This window comes from Camellia sinensis, chromosome 11, assembly GCF_055761805.1.
Source record: "Camellia sinensis isolate YWXY chromosome 11, ASM5576180v1, whole genome shotgun sequence".
In the NCBI taxonomy this organism is placed as follows: domain Eukaryota; kingdom Viridiplantae; phylum Streptophyta; class Magnoliopsida; order Ericales; family Theaceae; genus Camellia; species Camellia sinensis.
In genome coordinates this window covers 160,663,329-160,679,119 of record NC_138971.1, presented here as the reverse complement: position 1 = coordinate 160,679,119, position 15,791 = coordinate 160,663,329, and the positions used below count along the sequence as shown (strand labels likewise).

Sequence of the window (15,791 nt, the reverse complement as noted above, 5' to 3'; positions counted from 1 at the left end):
AGAATCAACCATCTCATGCACAATTATTAGAAATTTAAACGAGCTCATGTGGTGCACCAACAAGTATGGAATTTTATAATGAGTAATCTTCTAACTCCAATTTTTTCACTGTAAATGCTAAGTTTATAAAATTTTCATGTAAAATACTCATAAAATGGTTTGAAAATTATATTTTTACAATTATGAATAAGCATATAATGATAGATTTTTTATTTTGTTGAATCGATGTAAGTAAGCTATATTATTTTCTATATGAAATTCCTGTATATATGTATAGTTATTTCACAAGTCAATCCCATATCTTGTGCATATGAATGAGAAATGGAAATTGCGAGGCAATAATTTTTCTTTTTTTTTGATCGGCAAAGAAAAATTTCAATAAAAACATGAAATTTACAGGTTCAAGGAAATAAAACGCACTGAGAGAGATTCGAAGAGTAAAAATTCACTCTCCTACTACTGCTACTCGCGTTCTTATAGTGATGGGATCAGATCAACCCTTCCAATAGAACCCATTACACATTGCTTACATTTTTTCCTTCGAAGAAATTATTCATTTCAGTACCCATAATTATTTGTTGTAAATACTCCACAACAATATAAGTGAAAACAGTGAAAAAGTTCAAAAGAAAGAAATACAATACATTGTGAGAGAAATAAACAAAAGCAGCTCTAAGCACATTGGAAGCCAGTGGGGACTTTCTTTCCACAGTAATTCAGCAACAAGCCCAAAGAAACAGGAACATCAAGATTAATCCCCAAGGCATTAGCTTTAATGGCAGTGCAAAGGCAAATAGCAGCTTCAAGATCAGCAAGTCCCCCAATGAGGGAGCAGCAAGGAGTCGTCGCCGGGGTTCCGACGACTAGGTGCACCAAATCATTGAGCAAGTTGGCACACACACCCAACTTAAGGGTGTCTGTAGAGCAAGTGGCCTTGGCTGGTGGAGGAGATGGGTAGTGGTTTGGAGGAGGAGATGGGTAGTGGTGGTGGCTGGGTGTTTTTGATGGTGGTGGTGGGCATGGGACATAATTGGAACTGACTAGAGTGAAGAAGAGGAGGTTGAGGGTGAGGAGGAGAGTAGTTGAAGCTAGTGCCTTTGAAGCCATTTCAATGACACCAAAAAGTCTTGAATGGTTTGGGAAATTAGGCTGTGTGTGCTTTGGAGAGAATGTTGGGTGTGATGGAAATGGTGAAGTGGGTTAGGCTTTTATAGATGGAAATAATGACTTCTCCTTTATTGTTTTTTTTAAATGGGTAATATTCAGAAATCTCTAAGTATTATCTAGCACTCTACTTCTAATCAATGACGTAATGTACTCATTTTTATTAAGTAGCAGTTGAGAAATAAGAGTTTGCCAAACTAGTATGCTTTGTGATTTTTTATTTGTTAAGAATACTATGTAGACAATTCATCGTAACACTCTAATATTATTAATAACTTTTTTATTTTATTTAAAGAAATTTTATATGTCGCTATTTTTTGTCACTATTTTATATTATCTACTACATGGATACTTTTGATTGGTTCCTTCATTTTGAGATAATTGTTAAACAATTAATGAAGCAAATAGGTGATATTAAGCAGCCTTTTTTATGAAGTGAATGTAAAAAGAATGATAATAAAAGTGCTATTCAATTAAAAAAAATACTGATAAAAATATTAAAAATTAAATTTATGGTATAAATTTAAACTTTATATAATATGGATATACTCGTGATAAAATTGATTCACAAGAATATCTGTTTTATTTATTTATTTGTTTTGGGAATACATAACATTGTTGGAGAAATTATAGAGACAGCCATGTGAGCAGAGTGGATTGGAAATCTGGGCTATGCTAAACAAGTTGGAGGGTGCAAGCTGGAGGATTAGCCTCCTGCATTATAGAGTTTTTTTTTTATTTTTTTTATTTTTTTTTTTAACGATCTTGCATTATAGAGTTTGGAGTTTTCTGCTTTGACTGCCTGTCATTTCATTTCTCTCTAACTCAAACTAAAATATTAATCAATTATTGATCTAATTTTCAGTCCCTCATACTTTTATACATTGTAAAGATTTTTTTTTTCTAATAAATGATTAAACATGTTATTATTGCAACTTGCGAAAGATTATGATGTATACAGAAAAATCAATCGGAAATAAATTTGAATCGCTTATAATTTTCTTTTGTGATTTTTTTTCCATTCACATAGCATTAAGGTTTATTAATGTTACTCAAATTAATCAGAAATGAGCGTTTATTTAAAGACTCAAAGCCTTGCCTTGATGAAGTGATTGAGTTGGTCAAGACTAGAGTTGCTATTTGGGTGAAGTCATCACCTAAATTAGCTCATTTTTTAATTAATGACTTCAATTTAAACATGAAGCAAATTAGAGTTTGCATTGGTGGCAGAGTGCTAATGTTATTCTTTACTGGGCAGTGCTTGTTGGGTGTTCCTATGAGGCCATGATTGTTTCACTGTGCTTCCCCCCTTTGCTTTTGTTTGCTTTCCTTCTTGTTGGTTGGTGTCTCACCGACTTGGTTGGTGTCTCACCACCTACCTGGTGGTATGCTGATATATGATTGTCTTAGTTACGCAATATTAACCTAGTTGAGCATTTTTATGGTGTCTAGCAGCAGCAGTGGTTCAGTGTTGTTGCTGTGGTGTTTTGGTCTGTTTTTTTTTTTTTTTTTTTTTTTTTTTTTTTTTTTTGTGGCTTCTCACCAATTCTAGAGGTGTTATAGCAAATGATAGGATGGGCTTTTTTGTGTCAATCTCGTTGGGATGATTTAACTCATTGCGATACTCTTGCATTTTCCATTTCTTGGTGTAATTTGTTTTATACTTTATACTTGATTCTTACATCAATAAAATCTCTTTTTTGCCGATCAAAAAAAATATTAACCTAGTTGAGATGGTTTAACTTTGTCATGATATCCACTCCTTTTTATTAGTGTGTGATCTTATATTTGTACATAATCTTTCCATCAATAAAGTCTTCTTTTTTTTTTTTGTTAATAAAAAGATATTAAAAAAAAAGAGTTTATTAATGTTACTCAATGACATGCATAAATTAAAAGCTTCAGATCAATTATGAGATATTAAGGCTTCCAGAAATATTCATCTTTTGCTGTTTGGTTCTTTGTTTTTCTTGTGGTGAAAAATAATTAAAAGTCAAATCCGATTAGAGTTCAGATAGAAAAGATTCTCACGTTTGCTCTTTCAGTAAAAACAGTGCTCCAAAAAATTAAATAAATAATTTGCCAAGAATTTTGATATGTGGTTGAGATGGTGTGCAGTAAAATCTGTGCATAGACGAATTTAGACCGCAAATTGATATTCTTGAATAAAATTTTGAGTAGATGTTACTGATTGCTTCTCATAACCAAACAATCTCGTTCACCTAAAAAAAATTGGTGCTAGGAAATGCTTCAACTTTATAATTAAATGTGTGTTTAGGACGGTTAATCAATGGTCAGCATTTAATCCGCAGAGTTTACGAGGGTTGCTTGGCACCATGAGTTGAACACCAGGCTCTATGATGCCAATTCTTGATCCTATGCTAGTTCACCTAAATCAATTGGTGTTATAAGCTTTTTATTTTAAACTTATCAATTGGTGTTATAAGCTTTTTATTTTAAACTTCTATTCATGACAGTCAGTTTACTATTGGCGATTGTTAACTTCACAACCGAACAAGTCTAATCAAACGTAGGTAGAGACAGAATTAAGATTTTAAGATGGAGGGGTCAAATATTATGTATATTCAACTCTAATTGCATTTAATTTTTTTTTTTTTATATTCTGATTTGCAAGTTGAAATTCATCAAAATATATAGTCAATAAAAATAAAGATACTTAAAAGGAATTTTTAATTGCCTTCTATTGTTATCACTTATTTAATATTTATTTAGTCAAAGTAAATAATATTTTATTAAATTTAGTATAAAAAGCGACATTTGAGTAGATACAAATGATATATTGATAGTGAAAAATTATCATAAAAATTGAATAGGGAGGCCAATAGAATATCTATCTCTCAAAAATATATATATATATATATATATATATAAAGGTTATAGAAAGCATGGCGGCCATGACCACTCTTGGCCAAAAAATAGATCCGTAACTAAATGTAGGTAACTTAACCGATCTAAGAGTATCTTCAATGTTATATCTTTTTTTTTTTTCACTAAATTTGAGTAAAACTTTGAATAAAAACTCAATTTGATATCACGCACTACAACGGGCTTTCATCAAAATACCGATCGACCGGGTAGACGATCGGATGATTGTCCGACCTGTCAACCGGCCAATGTAATTTTTTCACAAATTTTTGCAAAGCGGTGGTCATTTGGGAGGACATCCGGTTGGTCGTCCAATGGTAAAAATAACTTGCAACTTCAATGGCTATAAATAGTGATTTGATGAAAAGTACATCCATCCTCAATTTGATGAAAATTTTGAGAAATCCTAAATTTGATGAAACATTTAATGCTGGGTTAAAGCAGTAAAAAGTGAGTTTTTTTTCATCAAATTTAAATTTGATGAAGCATTTAGAATTGGGTTGGAGATGGTCTAACTCCTTGCAATAGAATAGAAATCGGCATGACGTTACAAATTAGAGTCAACCCAGATTTTGGAAGAAAACAAAAGTAAAAGTTTACTGCATTTGACGTAAGACATGTGTGCGTACCAAATACCGCACTAGATGAAAGTGGATCGGAGCTCCACAACTGAATGGATTGTCCAGAAACCGAGGACCTGCAACACAAAACACCATCAAGGCTTTCTGGCCGAGGTTGGCCGAAAAACCCCTCCGACATGCGAATAAGTGATCGAAGAAGATGAAGGACTCTCTCTAGGTGTGGAGAGAGGAAAGAAAAGTGTAAATTCGGTTGTGTTCAAGTTAAGATCAGATACCTTCAATGTGAAGAGAGTGAGGCTTATATAGAAAACTTTGCTTGTTGCCCAATATGATTTCATGGAGTTTTGGTGCTTCTAGGCTTACTTTAACATTGCTCAAGGTAGGAGACCACAATGTAGTTAACAATGGATGCATATACTCATTGTAACCATGCATATAACAGATCAGATTCCCTTGGTTAACTGTTTTCATGATTCTAAGGAGAGGGGACCAGCTGAGGTGGCAGCCTGCACAGGCAAGCATTTATAGCTTCCACGTTTCTCTGAGAGGTTCCCTCAGCTTGGTACTATTGTGCCTCGGCTCGGCCTTTTGTGAGACTGTTTGTAGAGATAGGCTGGCTCATTTAGATGTCTTTGTATATGCTCGGCCTACTTTGGTTCTAATGATGGGATCGGCCTATTAGTTCGATCCATAGATTAAGTTCTGCAGCTCGGCCCAACCCAGTATCTAGGGCTGTTCAAAAATCCGTTCAAACCGGTAATCCGGACCGAACCAAATCGAATCGTACGGTTTGGTTCGGTTCTATTAAGAATTGGTTCGGTTTCGGATTAAGAAATATGAGAACCGTAAAAATGGTTCGGTTAATGGATTTTATGAAAAAACCGCGGTTCGAACCGAACCGAACCGAACCGAATTTTAAAAGATATATATATATATAATATCAAGTTTTATTTTTATTAATTGGTTTTTTATAATTTTAATGATATTAGGATGGTATAGATATGTAATATTAAGTAATGCCTTAATATTATTAGTTTTTATCATAAGTTAAATGTAATTAGTTTGAGTAATTATTTTGTTAATATTAACAATTTATTCTTGTAAATAGAAATTTTTGGAACCGTAAACTAAACCGAAACCGAACCGTTTTTTCGGTTTGGTTCTGGTCTGATTTTGCAAGTGTAATGGTCTGGTCTGGTTCTCAAAATCACAGAACCGTTAGAATCGGTTCGGTTCTTGGATTTTCTCATAACCGAACCAATCCGGACCGTGTACAACCCTACCAGTATCGCGGCTGGACTGGCCTTTCTACTACGAGTTGGGCCCAAGTGCTTGAGCACTTACGTAGACTGTTGATCATGGAGTTGGACTTAATTGGCTTGCCCACATGTTCATCTAACCCACTTGGATTTGGGCTTAGAGGATTGGATCGGCCCAAGGCTTGAATTCGACTTGTTTCACATTCAGCTCCTTCATTTGTGTTATCCAAAAGACAACCTAAAAGGGGGAAGGGGGTGAATTAGGTTTTTATAATTGAAATTAATAATACCCTAATAAAAATTATGACTAGTACAATAGATAAATATAATTAATAAAATAAAAATAATTAAAACAAGTGTCTTAACAACTATGTTAGTTAATGATTTTAGCACAATAAAAATGTGAAATATAGCTATGGCAATTTAAAATAAAATAAAGAGATAAGGGAGAGAGAGACAAACAAATTTATAGTGGTTCGGCTTCAACTCGGCCTACGTCCACTCCTCAAGCTTCACTTGAGATTTTCTACTATCAAAGCTTCACAGGGATGCTAGCAATCTCTTTACAAATGGAGCAATCCTCCACAGATTTTACACAGACTTCACAAGTCCAAACCCTTGCAAATCTTAGGTAATTCACAATCACTCTCAAGATTTCAAGAATACAGTATTTGCAACACTTTTACAAGATGAAATGGTATTTTTGCTTTCAAAGAAAGCTTACAATAAATATCTCTAAAAGATAGTTATATAAAATGAAATTTTAATTTTTTTGTAAATCTCACACAAAAAAGATGGGCTTAAAGCTATAAAACTCAGTGTATAATTTCTGAGAAAATATGTGAGTGATTATAGATTAAAGAATATTTTCAGGTTTTTTGTCACTTGTTTACATTAGAGGCTTTGGTATATATAATGAAAATTATAGTCGTTTATAACCTTTGTAGTCATTTAAATTTATAGTCGTTTATAGCCGTTGTACTTCCATCATTACCAATTTGAATTTGAATTTATAGCCGTTGCACTTTCATTATTACCAATTTGAATATCTTCCACTCCATCATTACATATTTGAATATCTTTCACTTGAACCTTTTGAACCTTTTGGCCTTTTGAACCTTGATAGTCGTTTATACTTCCATCATTACTAATTTGAATATCTTTCACTTGAACCTTTTGAATCTTTTGGCCTGCTGCTGTGATAGGCTGCTTGAACCTTTGTTTTGGACTGTTTGAACTCCTGATTTAATCAAATATTAAATACATTCTAACAACATTTAGGATAAAGATTTAGGTGAGAAATAATGAGACAAAATAACTTTTGATTATATTTTTCTCTTTCAAATAAATCATCAAAATAAATTTTGGATTCTATTTTTCTCTTTCAAATAAATTAAAACATAATTAAATAAATCATTAAAATAAATAAGTCTAACAATCTCTCCCTTTTTGATGATGGCATACAATGATATTTTGATTTGATTTGATTTGATTTAGGAGTAAGAAAGGCTCCCTCTCAAGTCATGCTCCCTAAATTCATTTTTAAATACATAGGTTAGCACATGTGTAATAAATAAGCTTTAGTCAATAACATCATAATAATTTCTCCCCCTGTTATATTATCAAAAGGAAATCATGGGTCAGAATCTGGAGGAGAAGGAGGAGGAGAAAAATGAGAGGGACAAATGGCATCAAAAAATAGATAATCATATATATACGTTTATAGATACATATATGCATACACATACAACTCTCACGCGCCTCTCTCTTTTTTCGCAAAACGCGGTTGCCACGCGGCCTGGCTTTTGCTTTATTGGCCGACAAAAGCAACTCTCCTCAATTGCCGCTCGCTTCGGCTATCTCTTCCTCCTTGTCTTTTTCTCTTCAGCCTCTTCTCTTCTTAATCACACTCTTCCATTCTCTTCTTCACCATTCTCTTCTATTTCTTCTTCACCACTCTAGTCTCTTCTATCTCTCTACAATTCATTTCTTTTACACCTCTCACCTCTAAACCATGGCTTCCTCATCCCGTCCCCTCACTCTGTTTCTAGACCTGAACGATCCCATAAGCTCTGCTGGACCGAGTGCCCCTACTCCTACTCTTCCTATCATTCCTCTGCCTAACCTTCCTACGATGTCGATTGAGCAAATCATGGCAACTCAATCAGACATTGAAGCCAATCATTTTACACTGACGTCCTGTATGGAGACGGTGACTCCAGTCAAAAAATTGGCTCACAGACTGCAGAACAGGACGAGTGAGCTCCATCAAGTCAACGCCCAACTCGCTCTACTCCAGCGCATGTACAAGGATGCCCGAGCAGAAATAAGCGCACTAAAGGCCGAAAATAAATAGCTTAAATGGAAGACCACCTCCATGGCCCGATTTGGAGCAACGTCGTTCTTGGCCTTTAATAGTCAGGGGGGAGACGTCACTCTCGACGAAAGCACGGGGCAGGGGCATCAAGGGTTGCCCAAGGTGATAAAAAAAAGAAGAAAACGATGGAAGAGGTGAGTAAGTGAGATCAGCGTATGGCCGGAAAAAAATGAAAAGTATTGTTGTTGTTTTTTTTTTTAATGTAAATATTATTATTCTAAGTTTGTTTTTGTTTTCTTCATTTCAGTTTTTGTTTTTATGTATATATATATATATATATATATATTTTTTAAGCACGGAAGATGAAATGAAAGTGCAGAAAATAATAAATAAAAATTAAGCCTAATGGCAAAACAAAAAAAATAATGGAAAAGAAGAAAAAAATAATAATAAGAAGAAAAGTAAAGAAATAAAATAAATAAATAAGTAAAGGAAATGAAGCCTATTAGTGAAACGAGAAAAAATAAAAAATAAACAAAATTAAGCCTAATAGCAAAAATAAATAAAAAAATCAATGTATTCAAAATTAAATTAAGCTCAAGATGCTGAACAAAAATACATAATTATGAATAACAAACTGTTAAGAATAATAAATGTATGAAGGACTTGAGAGCATTCAACTGATATAAATGTTTCCACATCAATGTAGCAATACACATATATCATTTTAACAAAAATTCAAGTTTCACAGTCATAACAAAACTTTTTACGTAGAAATCGACATTCCAAGCTTGCCACGAAAAAAATTGAAGCGATCCTCGCTTAGGGGTTTTGTGAAAATATCCGCCAATTGCTTGTCGGTGTTTATAAATTCAAGTACAATATCCCATTTTTGAACATGATCTCTTAAAAAATGATGTCAAATTTCAATATGTTTTGTTCGTGAGTGTTGAACTGGATTTTTGCTTAAATTGGTGGCACTAGTATTATCACATTTAATAAGGATATGATCATAATGCAAATCAAAGTCCTCCAATTGTTGTTTCATCCAAAGTATTTGGGCACAACAACTTCCTGAAGCTATATATTTAGCTTCAGCCGTTGATAAAGCAACATAATTTTGCTTTTTGCTAAACCAAGATACTAATGAGTTATCAAGAAAGTGACAAGTGTTACTGGTGTTTTTCTATCAAGTTTGCATCCGGCAAAGTCGGCATCTGAGAAACTAATTAAATCAAATGCAACATCTCTAGGATAAAACAGTCCCAAATTTTGAGTGCCAACAAGATATCTAAAAATTCTTTTAACAGCACTGAGATGTGATTCCTTAGGATTTGATTGATATCTAGCACACATACAAACACTAAACATAATATCGGGTCTACTTGCAGTTAAATAAAGAAGTGAGCCGATCATACCTCGATATTTTGTTTGATCAATAGACTTACCTTTTTTATCCTTGTCTAGCTTAATGGATGTGCTCATAGGTGTTCCAGTTATTTTTGAGTCATACATATCAAACTTTTTGAGTAGTTCTTTTGTGTACTTAGCTTGGTTAATAAAAATTCCTTCCTTACATTGTTTGATTTGAAGCCCAATGAAATAATTTAGCTCCCCCATCATGCTCATCTCAAACTCACCTTGCATACACTTAGCAAATTCCTTACACAAGGTTTCATTAGTAGCACCAAATATAATGTCATCCACATATATTTGCACAATAAGTAAATCATCATTTTTAGTTTTAACAAAAAGTGTTGTGTCAATCGTTCCTCTAGAAAAATTATTTTCAATAAAAAATTTACTTAATTGTTCATACCATGCACGAAGTGTTTGTTTCAAACCATATAAAGCTTTTGATAGTTTAAAAACATGATTTGGAAAAGCATGATCTTCAAAACCTGGGATTGTTTAACATAAACTTCCTCATTTATAAAACCATTAAGAAAGACACTTTTTGCATCCATTTGATAAAGTTTGAAATCTCTAAAACATGCAAATACAAGTAACATGCGAATGGCTTCTAATCTAGCAACTGGAGCAAAGGTTTCATCGCAATCAATACCTTCTTCTTGATTGTATTCTTGTGCAACAAGTCTAGCCTTGTTTCTTATAATTGTGCCGGATTCATCAAGCTTGTTTCGAAAGATCCATTTGGTACCGATAAATGGTATGATCTTTAGGTTTTGGCACAAGTTCCCATACTTTGTTTCTCTCAAATTGGTTAAGCTCTTCATGCATAGCTATCATCCAATGTTCATCGAATTCGGCTTCTTGAAAGTTTTTAGGCTCAATCTATGAGAGAAAAGCCAAGTTACTACAAATATTTCTAAGTGAAGAACGAGTTTCAATACATTTTATAGGGTCACCTAAGATTAAATCCTTAGGGTAATTATGAACAAACTTCCATTCTCTTGGCAAATCACCATTATTTCCTCCTTTTTCTTAAGGTGGGAGAATAGGTTGTTCAATCTCTTTGTTCAACTTACATTGTTGGTTCTCTTCTTTGTAGATACTTGAATCTTCCATATTTAGTTCCAAATCTATATTATCACTAACAATTTGCTTTTGAGCAGAGATGTTAGTTTCATCAAATGCTACATGTATAGATTCTTCCACAACAAGAGTTCTTTTATTAAAAGCACGATAAGCTTTGCTAGTTAAGGAATAGCCAAGAAAAATTGCTTTATCAGATTTTGAATCAAATTTACGTAAGTTATCCTTACTATAATTATGCACAAAACATTTACAACAAAAAATATGCAAGTGACTAATGTTGGTCTTTCTATCATGCCAAAGTTCATAAGGAGTCTTTTTTAGAATAGGTCTAATTAATGTGCGATTTAAAATATAGCATACGGTGTGAACGACTTCGGCCCAAAAATATTTAGAAAGATTATTTTCACAAAGCATTGTTCTATTCATCTCTTTTAAAGTTCTATTCTTCCTTTCTACCATTTTGTTAAGGGGTTCTAGGTGCTGAAAAATTATGTCCAATACCATACTCATCACAAAACAATTCAAATTTCTCATTTTCAAGTTCTCTACCATGGTCGGTTCGAATATTAGTAATAAGAAAGCTTTTTTCATTTTAAATTCTACGACAGAGTTTTGTGAAAGAAGAAAAGGTTTCATCTTTGTGTGCTAAAAACATAACCCATGTAAATCTTGAATAATCATCAACAATAACAAGACAATAACGTTTACCACCTAGACTAGATGTCTTTGAGGGACCAAATAAATCCATATGCAATAGTTGTAAAGGTCTAGTTGTGGAAATATGAGATTTTGATTTAAATGATGTTTTAGTTTATTTTCCTTGTTGACAAGCACTACAAAGATGATCTTTTTCAAATTTAATTTTTGAAAGTCCAATGACCAAATCCTTTCTCAAAAGTTTAGCAATTAAATCCATATGAGCATGATAAAGACTTCTATGCCATAACCAACTATTTTCATTATTAACATATAAACATTTAACATCACTAGCATAGAAATCATTAAGATAAAAAAACATAAACATTATTATGGTGATTACCAACGAATAAAGCTTTATAATCATTTGTGCTTTCAATTGTGCAATTTGATTTATCAAAAATAACTCGATTACCTTTATCACATAATTGACTAATACTAAGTAGGTTATGCTTAAGTCCATCAACAAGTAAAACATTTTCAATAAAAGGGTTAGGAGAAATACCAATGCTACCAATACTGATAATTTTTCCTTTCTTGTTGTCTCCAAAAGTAGCAAATCCTCCATCTTTCGATGATAGTTTAGTAAAGAATGATTTATCTCCGGTCATGTGTCTGGAACATCCACTATCAAGGTACCACTTCCCTTCTTTAGCTTTGGACTTAAAACAAACCTACAATATGACAATCAAGTGTTAGTTTTTGGTACCCATAGTTTCTTGGGTCCTTCTTGATTAGTTTTGTTAAATCCCTTAACAATCCAAATCTTTTTAATTCCCATGTTTATATTATTTTTGAATGGACAAGAAGATATCTATTGGCTTTTCTTTCTACAATAATAACAAGTAATATGAGGGCGAGTCATGAGAGGTGCCTTTTCAAAAATTGTATTAAGATTCTTTTATTTTTTAATAGGGTCATGTCCAATGCCCGCCTTATCGAAAACACATCTTTGATTTCCAAGAAGTATGTTAAGATTATCTCTATCTTTTACAAAATTTTCAAGTATTTTTGTTAAATCATCAACATTGTTTTGTAAAACAGTTTTCTTATTAAAGATGGTGTCAAAATCAATTTTCAAAACAATTTGTTCTTTCTTTAATTCTTCTACATTAATAGATAAAGATGCAACATATTTCTTCAACACATTATTTGTGGCACAAACTTTTCTAAATTCATTTGATAGTTCATGGAATGCACTTTTAAGTTCTTCATAAAGAGTAGTTACCTCATCCTGAGTAGAGTCTTCATCTTCAAGAGCCATGAGACATAAGTTGGCTACTTCATTTTCAATTTTATCACTTGAGCTTTCATCTTCACTTTCTCCCCAAGCTGCTGCCATGGCCTTTTTGTTTCTTTTGTAGTATTTTCCATGATTCTTCAATTTTGGACAATCCATCTTTATATGTCCAGGATTTTTGCAATCATAGCAAATTATAGGCTCTTTCTTGTTATCTTTGTTATATTCTTTCTTGAAAGGTCTTCTTCCTCCATAATTATTTTTCTTGAAGTGTTTTTTGAGATTTCTACTAAACATGGCATAGCTTTCATCATCACTAGAGTTTTCATGTTCTTCTTCATTTGATGAGGCTTTGAATGCAATTCCACTTTTCTTTTTGTTTTCAACATCCTCATGTCCTTTTATGGTGATCTCATGAGTCATAAGGGAATCCATAAGCTCATCCAATCCAAGTGTAGAGAGATTTTTAGCTTCTATAATGGCCATGACCTTTGCTTCCCAATTCTTTGGTAAATACCTAAGAATTTTTCTTACCAACTCACTGTTAGTATAAGTTTTGCCAAGAGATTTCAAAGAGTTTATAGTTTCAGTAAATCTAGTAAACATACTTGAAATAGATTCATCAGAGTTCATTTTAAACAATTCATAACTATGAATAAGCATATCAATACGAGATTCCTTCACTTGGTTTGTACCTTCATACGTTACCTCAAGTTTGTCCCAAATTTCTTTTGCCGAATCACAACTTGAAATTCTATTATACTCCTTAGAGTCTAATCCAGAAACAAGGGTGAGTTTGGATTTTAGTATTGGCTTGCAATAATTTATGATCTTTCTCATCACATTCATCTTCAGTTTTAGGTACACTAATATTGTCTACTAATTTGGTAGGAATTTTTGGACCTTTGGTGATAATAATCCACATGGCATAATCAGTGGCTTGTAGGTATAGGTCATCTTATCCTTCCAATGACTATAACTATTCCCGTCAAACAATGGTGGCCTATTTGTGGCTTGTCCTTCAGTTAAGGTTGCCATGGATCGAAACTCCTAGATGGTTAAATCTAAAACAAGAGTCTAGGCTCTGATACGAATTGTTACCCAAAAGACAACCTAAGAGGGGGGGTGAATTAGGTTTTTATAATTAAAATTAATAATACCCTAATAAAAATTATGACTAGCACAATAGATAAATATAATTAATGAAATAAAAATAATTAAAACAAGTGTCTTAACAACTATGTTAGTTAATGATTTTAGTACGGTAAAAATGTGAAATATAGCTATGGCAATTTAAAATAAAATAAAGAGATAAGGGATAGAGAGGCAAACAAATTTATAGTGGTTCAGTTTCAACTTGGCCTACGTCCACTCTTCAAGCTTCACTTGAGATTTTCCACTATCTTCTAGCTTCACAGGGGTGCTAGCAACCTCTTTACAAATGGAGCAATCCTCCATGGATTTTACACAAACTTCACAAGTCCAAACCCTTGCAAATCTTAGGTAATTCACAATCACTCTCAAGATTTTAAGAACACAGTGTTTGCAACACTTTTACAAGATGAAATGTTATTTTTGCTTTCAAAGAAAGATTACAATAAATATCTCTCAAAGATAGATATATAAAATGAAGTTTTGATTTTTCTGTAAATCTCATACAATAAAGATGGGCTTAAAGTTATAAGGCTCAGTGTATAATTTCTGAGAAAAGATGTGAGTGATTATAGATCAAAGAATGTTTTCAGGTTTTTTTGTCACTTGTTTACATTAGAGGCTTTGGTATATATAATGAAAATTACAGCCGTTTATAGCCGTTGTAGTCATTTGAATTTATAGCCGTTTATAGCCGTTGTACTTCCATCATTACCAATTTGAATTTGAATTTATAGCCGTTGTACTTCCATCATTACCAATTTCAATATATTCAACTTCATCATTACATATTTGAATATCTTTCACTTGAACCTTTGAACCTTTTGGCCTTTTGAACCTTTATAGCCGTTTATACTTCCATTATTACTAATTTGAATATTTTCCACTTGAACCTTTTGGCCTGCTGTTGTGCTAGGCTATTTGAACTCCTGATTTAATTAAATATTAAATACATTTTAACGACATTTAGGATAAAGGTTTAGATGAGAAATAATGGGACAAAATAACTTTTGATTCTATTTTTCTCTTTCAAATAAATCATCAAAATAAATTTTGAATTCTATTTTTTTTTTCAAATAAATTAAAACATAATTAAATAAATCATCAAAATAAATAAGTCTAACAATTTGCCCCCTAGCTCGCGCTAAGGTTTCCCTTGGGGGAAGCTACTGTTCAATATCCCAACCATCACGTCACTTCAGATCTGCTCCAATTCGGCCTTAGTGGCAGTTCGATCCTGACACACGCGCTCTGTATGTGTCCTTTCATGGTGACACGTGGCAGCGTGGTACTGACGTGCAAAGATAATGCACCAATTCTGTATAGAGGTACGTGATTTGTACCATCACAACGGTCAAAGGTCATAAATACCCTAAGGCTAGCTCTCTATCCTCCTTACTTGTTTCAAAGTTTTGAAATCCCCAAACCCTTTTCATTCTACCGTCTTTGTTCCGACAGTGCTTCATCCAGGCACTTGCTGCCATCACTGTGGGTTCCAAACGTTTCCGTTCTCTTTTGATTCCAATCTTCAAGACCTTCGTTCTTTTTCATCCTCTCATCAAATCACTGTAAGTTCACCTGAAACCCTTCTTTTCTCTTGTTTTTTTGTCACTGTAGCCATTGTTGGCCCTTGTGCCACTATTTCCGGCGACCAGTGCTATTTCTCTGTCTTTCTCCTAGTTTTGGTTCTGCATGACAAGCTTTTTCTCAAAGGCTAGACAAGTGCCCTAACTACTGCCCAGGTTCTTGAGGGGTCCTCTTTGTTCCAGGACATCCCTGCTCCTTCCAAATTCTCGAGCTTGAAAACTGCTACCACACCTGCTACTCTCCAATCAAAGATCTCCAAGTACTAGCTCTACGAACAAGACTTCAAAGAGTGATACTACAACAAAACAATGCATACTAAAGAGGGTGGGAACCCATAGATTGGAGCTGGAAAGGAAGTGGTCAAGGAGGTCATTGTTTTCCAATACGTTGGAGCTTCATCTGCCTCTCCT

At 33.4% G+C, this 15,791-nt stretch overlaps 1 protein-coding gene across 1 annotated transcript; it reads right to left on the bottom strand.

Moving 5' to 3' along the window:
- Window positions 1–328: 328 nt before the first annotated feature.
- LOC114273808 (14 kDa proline-rich protein DC2.15) lies at window positions 329–1,197 on the bottom strand. Its single transcript, XM_028215629.2, has one exon. It carries the CDS (start codon window positions 1,105–1,107, stop codon window positions 673–675), a length of 435 nt encoding a protein of 144 aa, XP_028071430.2. The 5' UTR covers window positions 1,108–1,197; the 3' UTR covers window positions 329–672.
- Window positions 1,198–15,791: the final 14,594 nt, after the last annotated feature.

Coding starts and splice junctions, on each gene's coding strand:
- LOC114273808 (XM_028215629.2), bottom strand. CDS start 1,107: ATGGCTTCAAAGGCACTAGCTTCAACTACTCTCCTCCTCACCCTCAAC.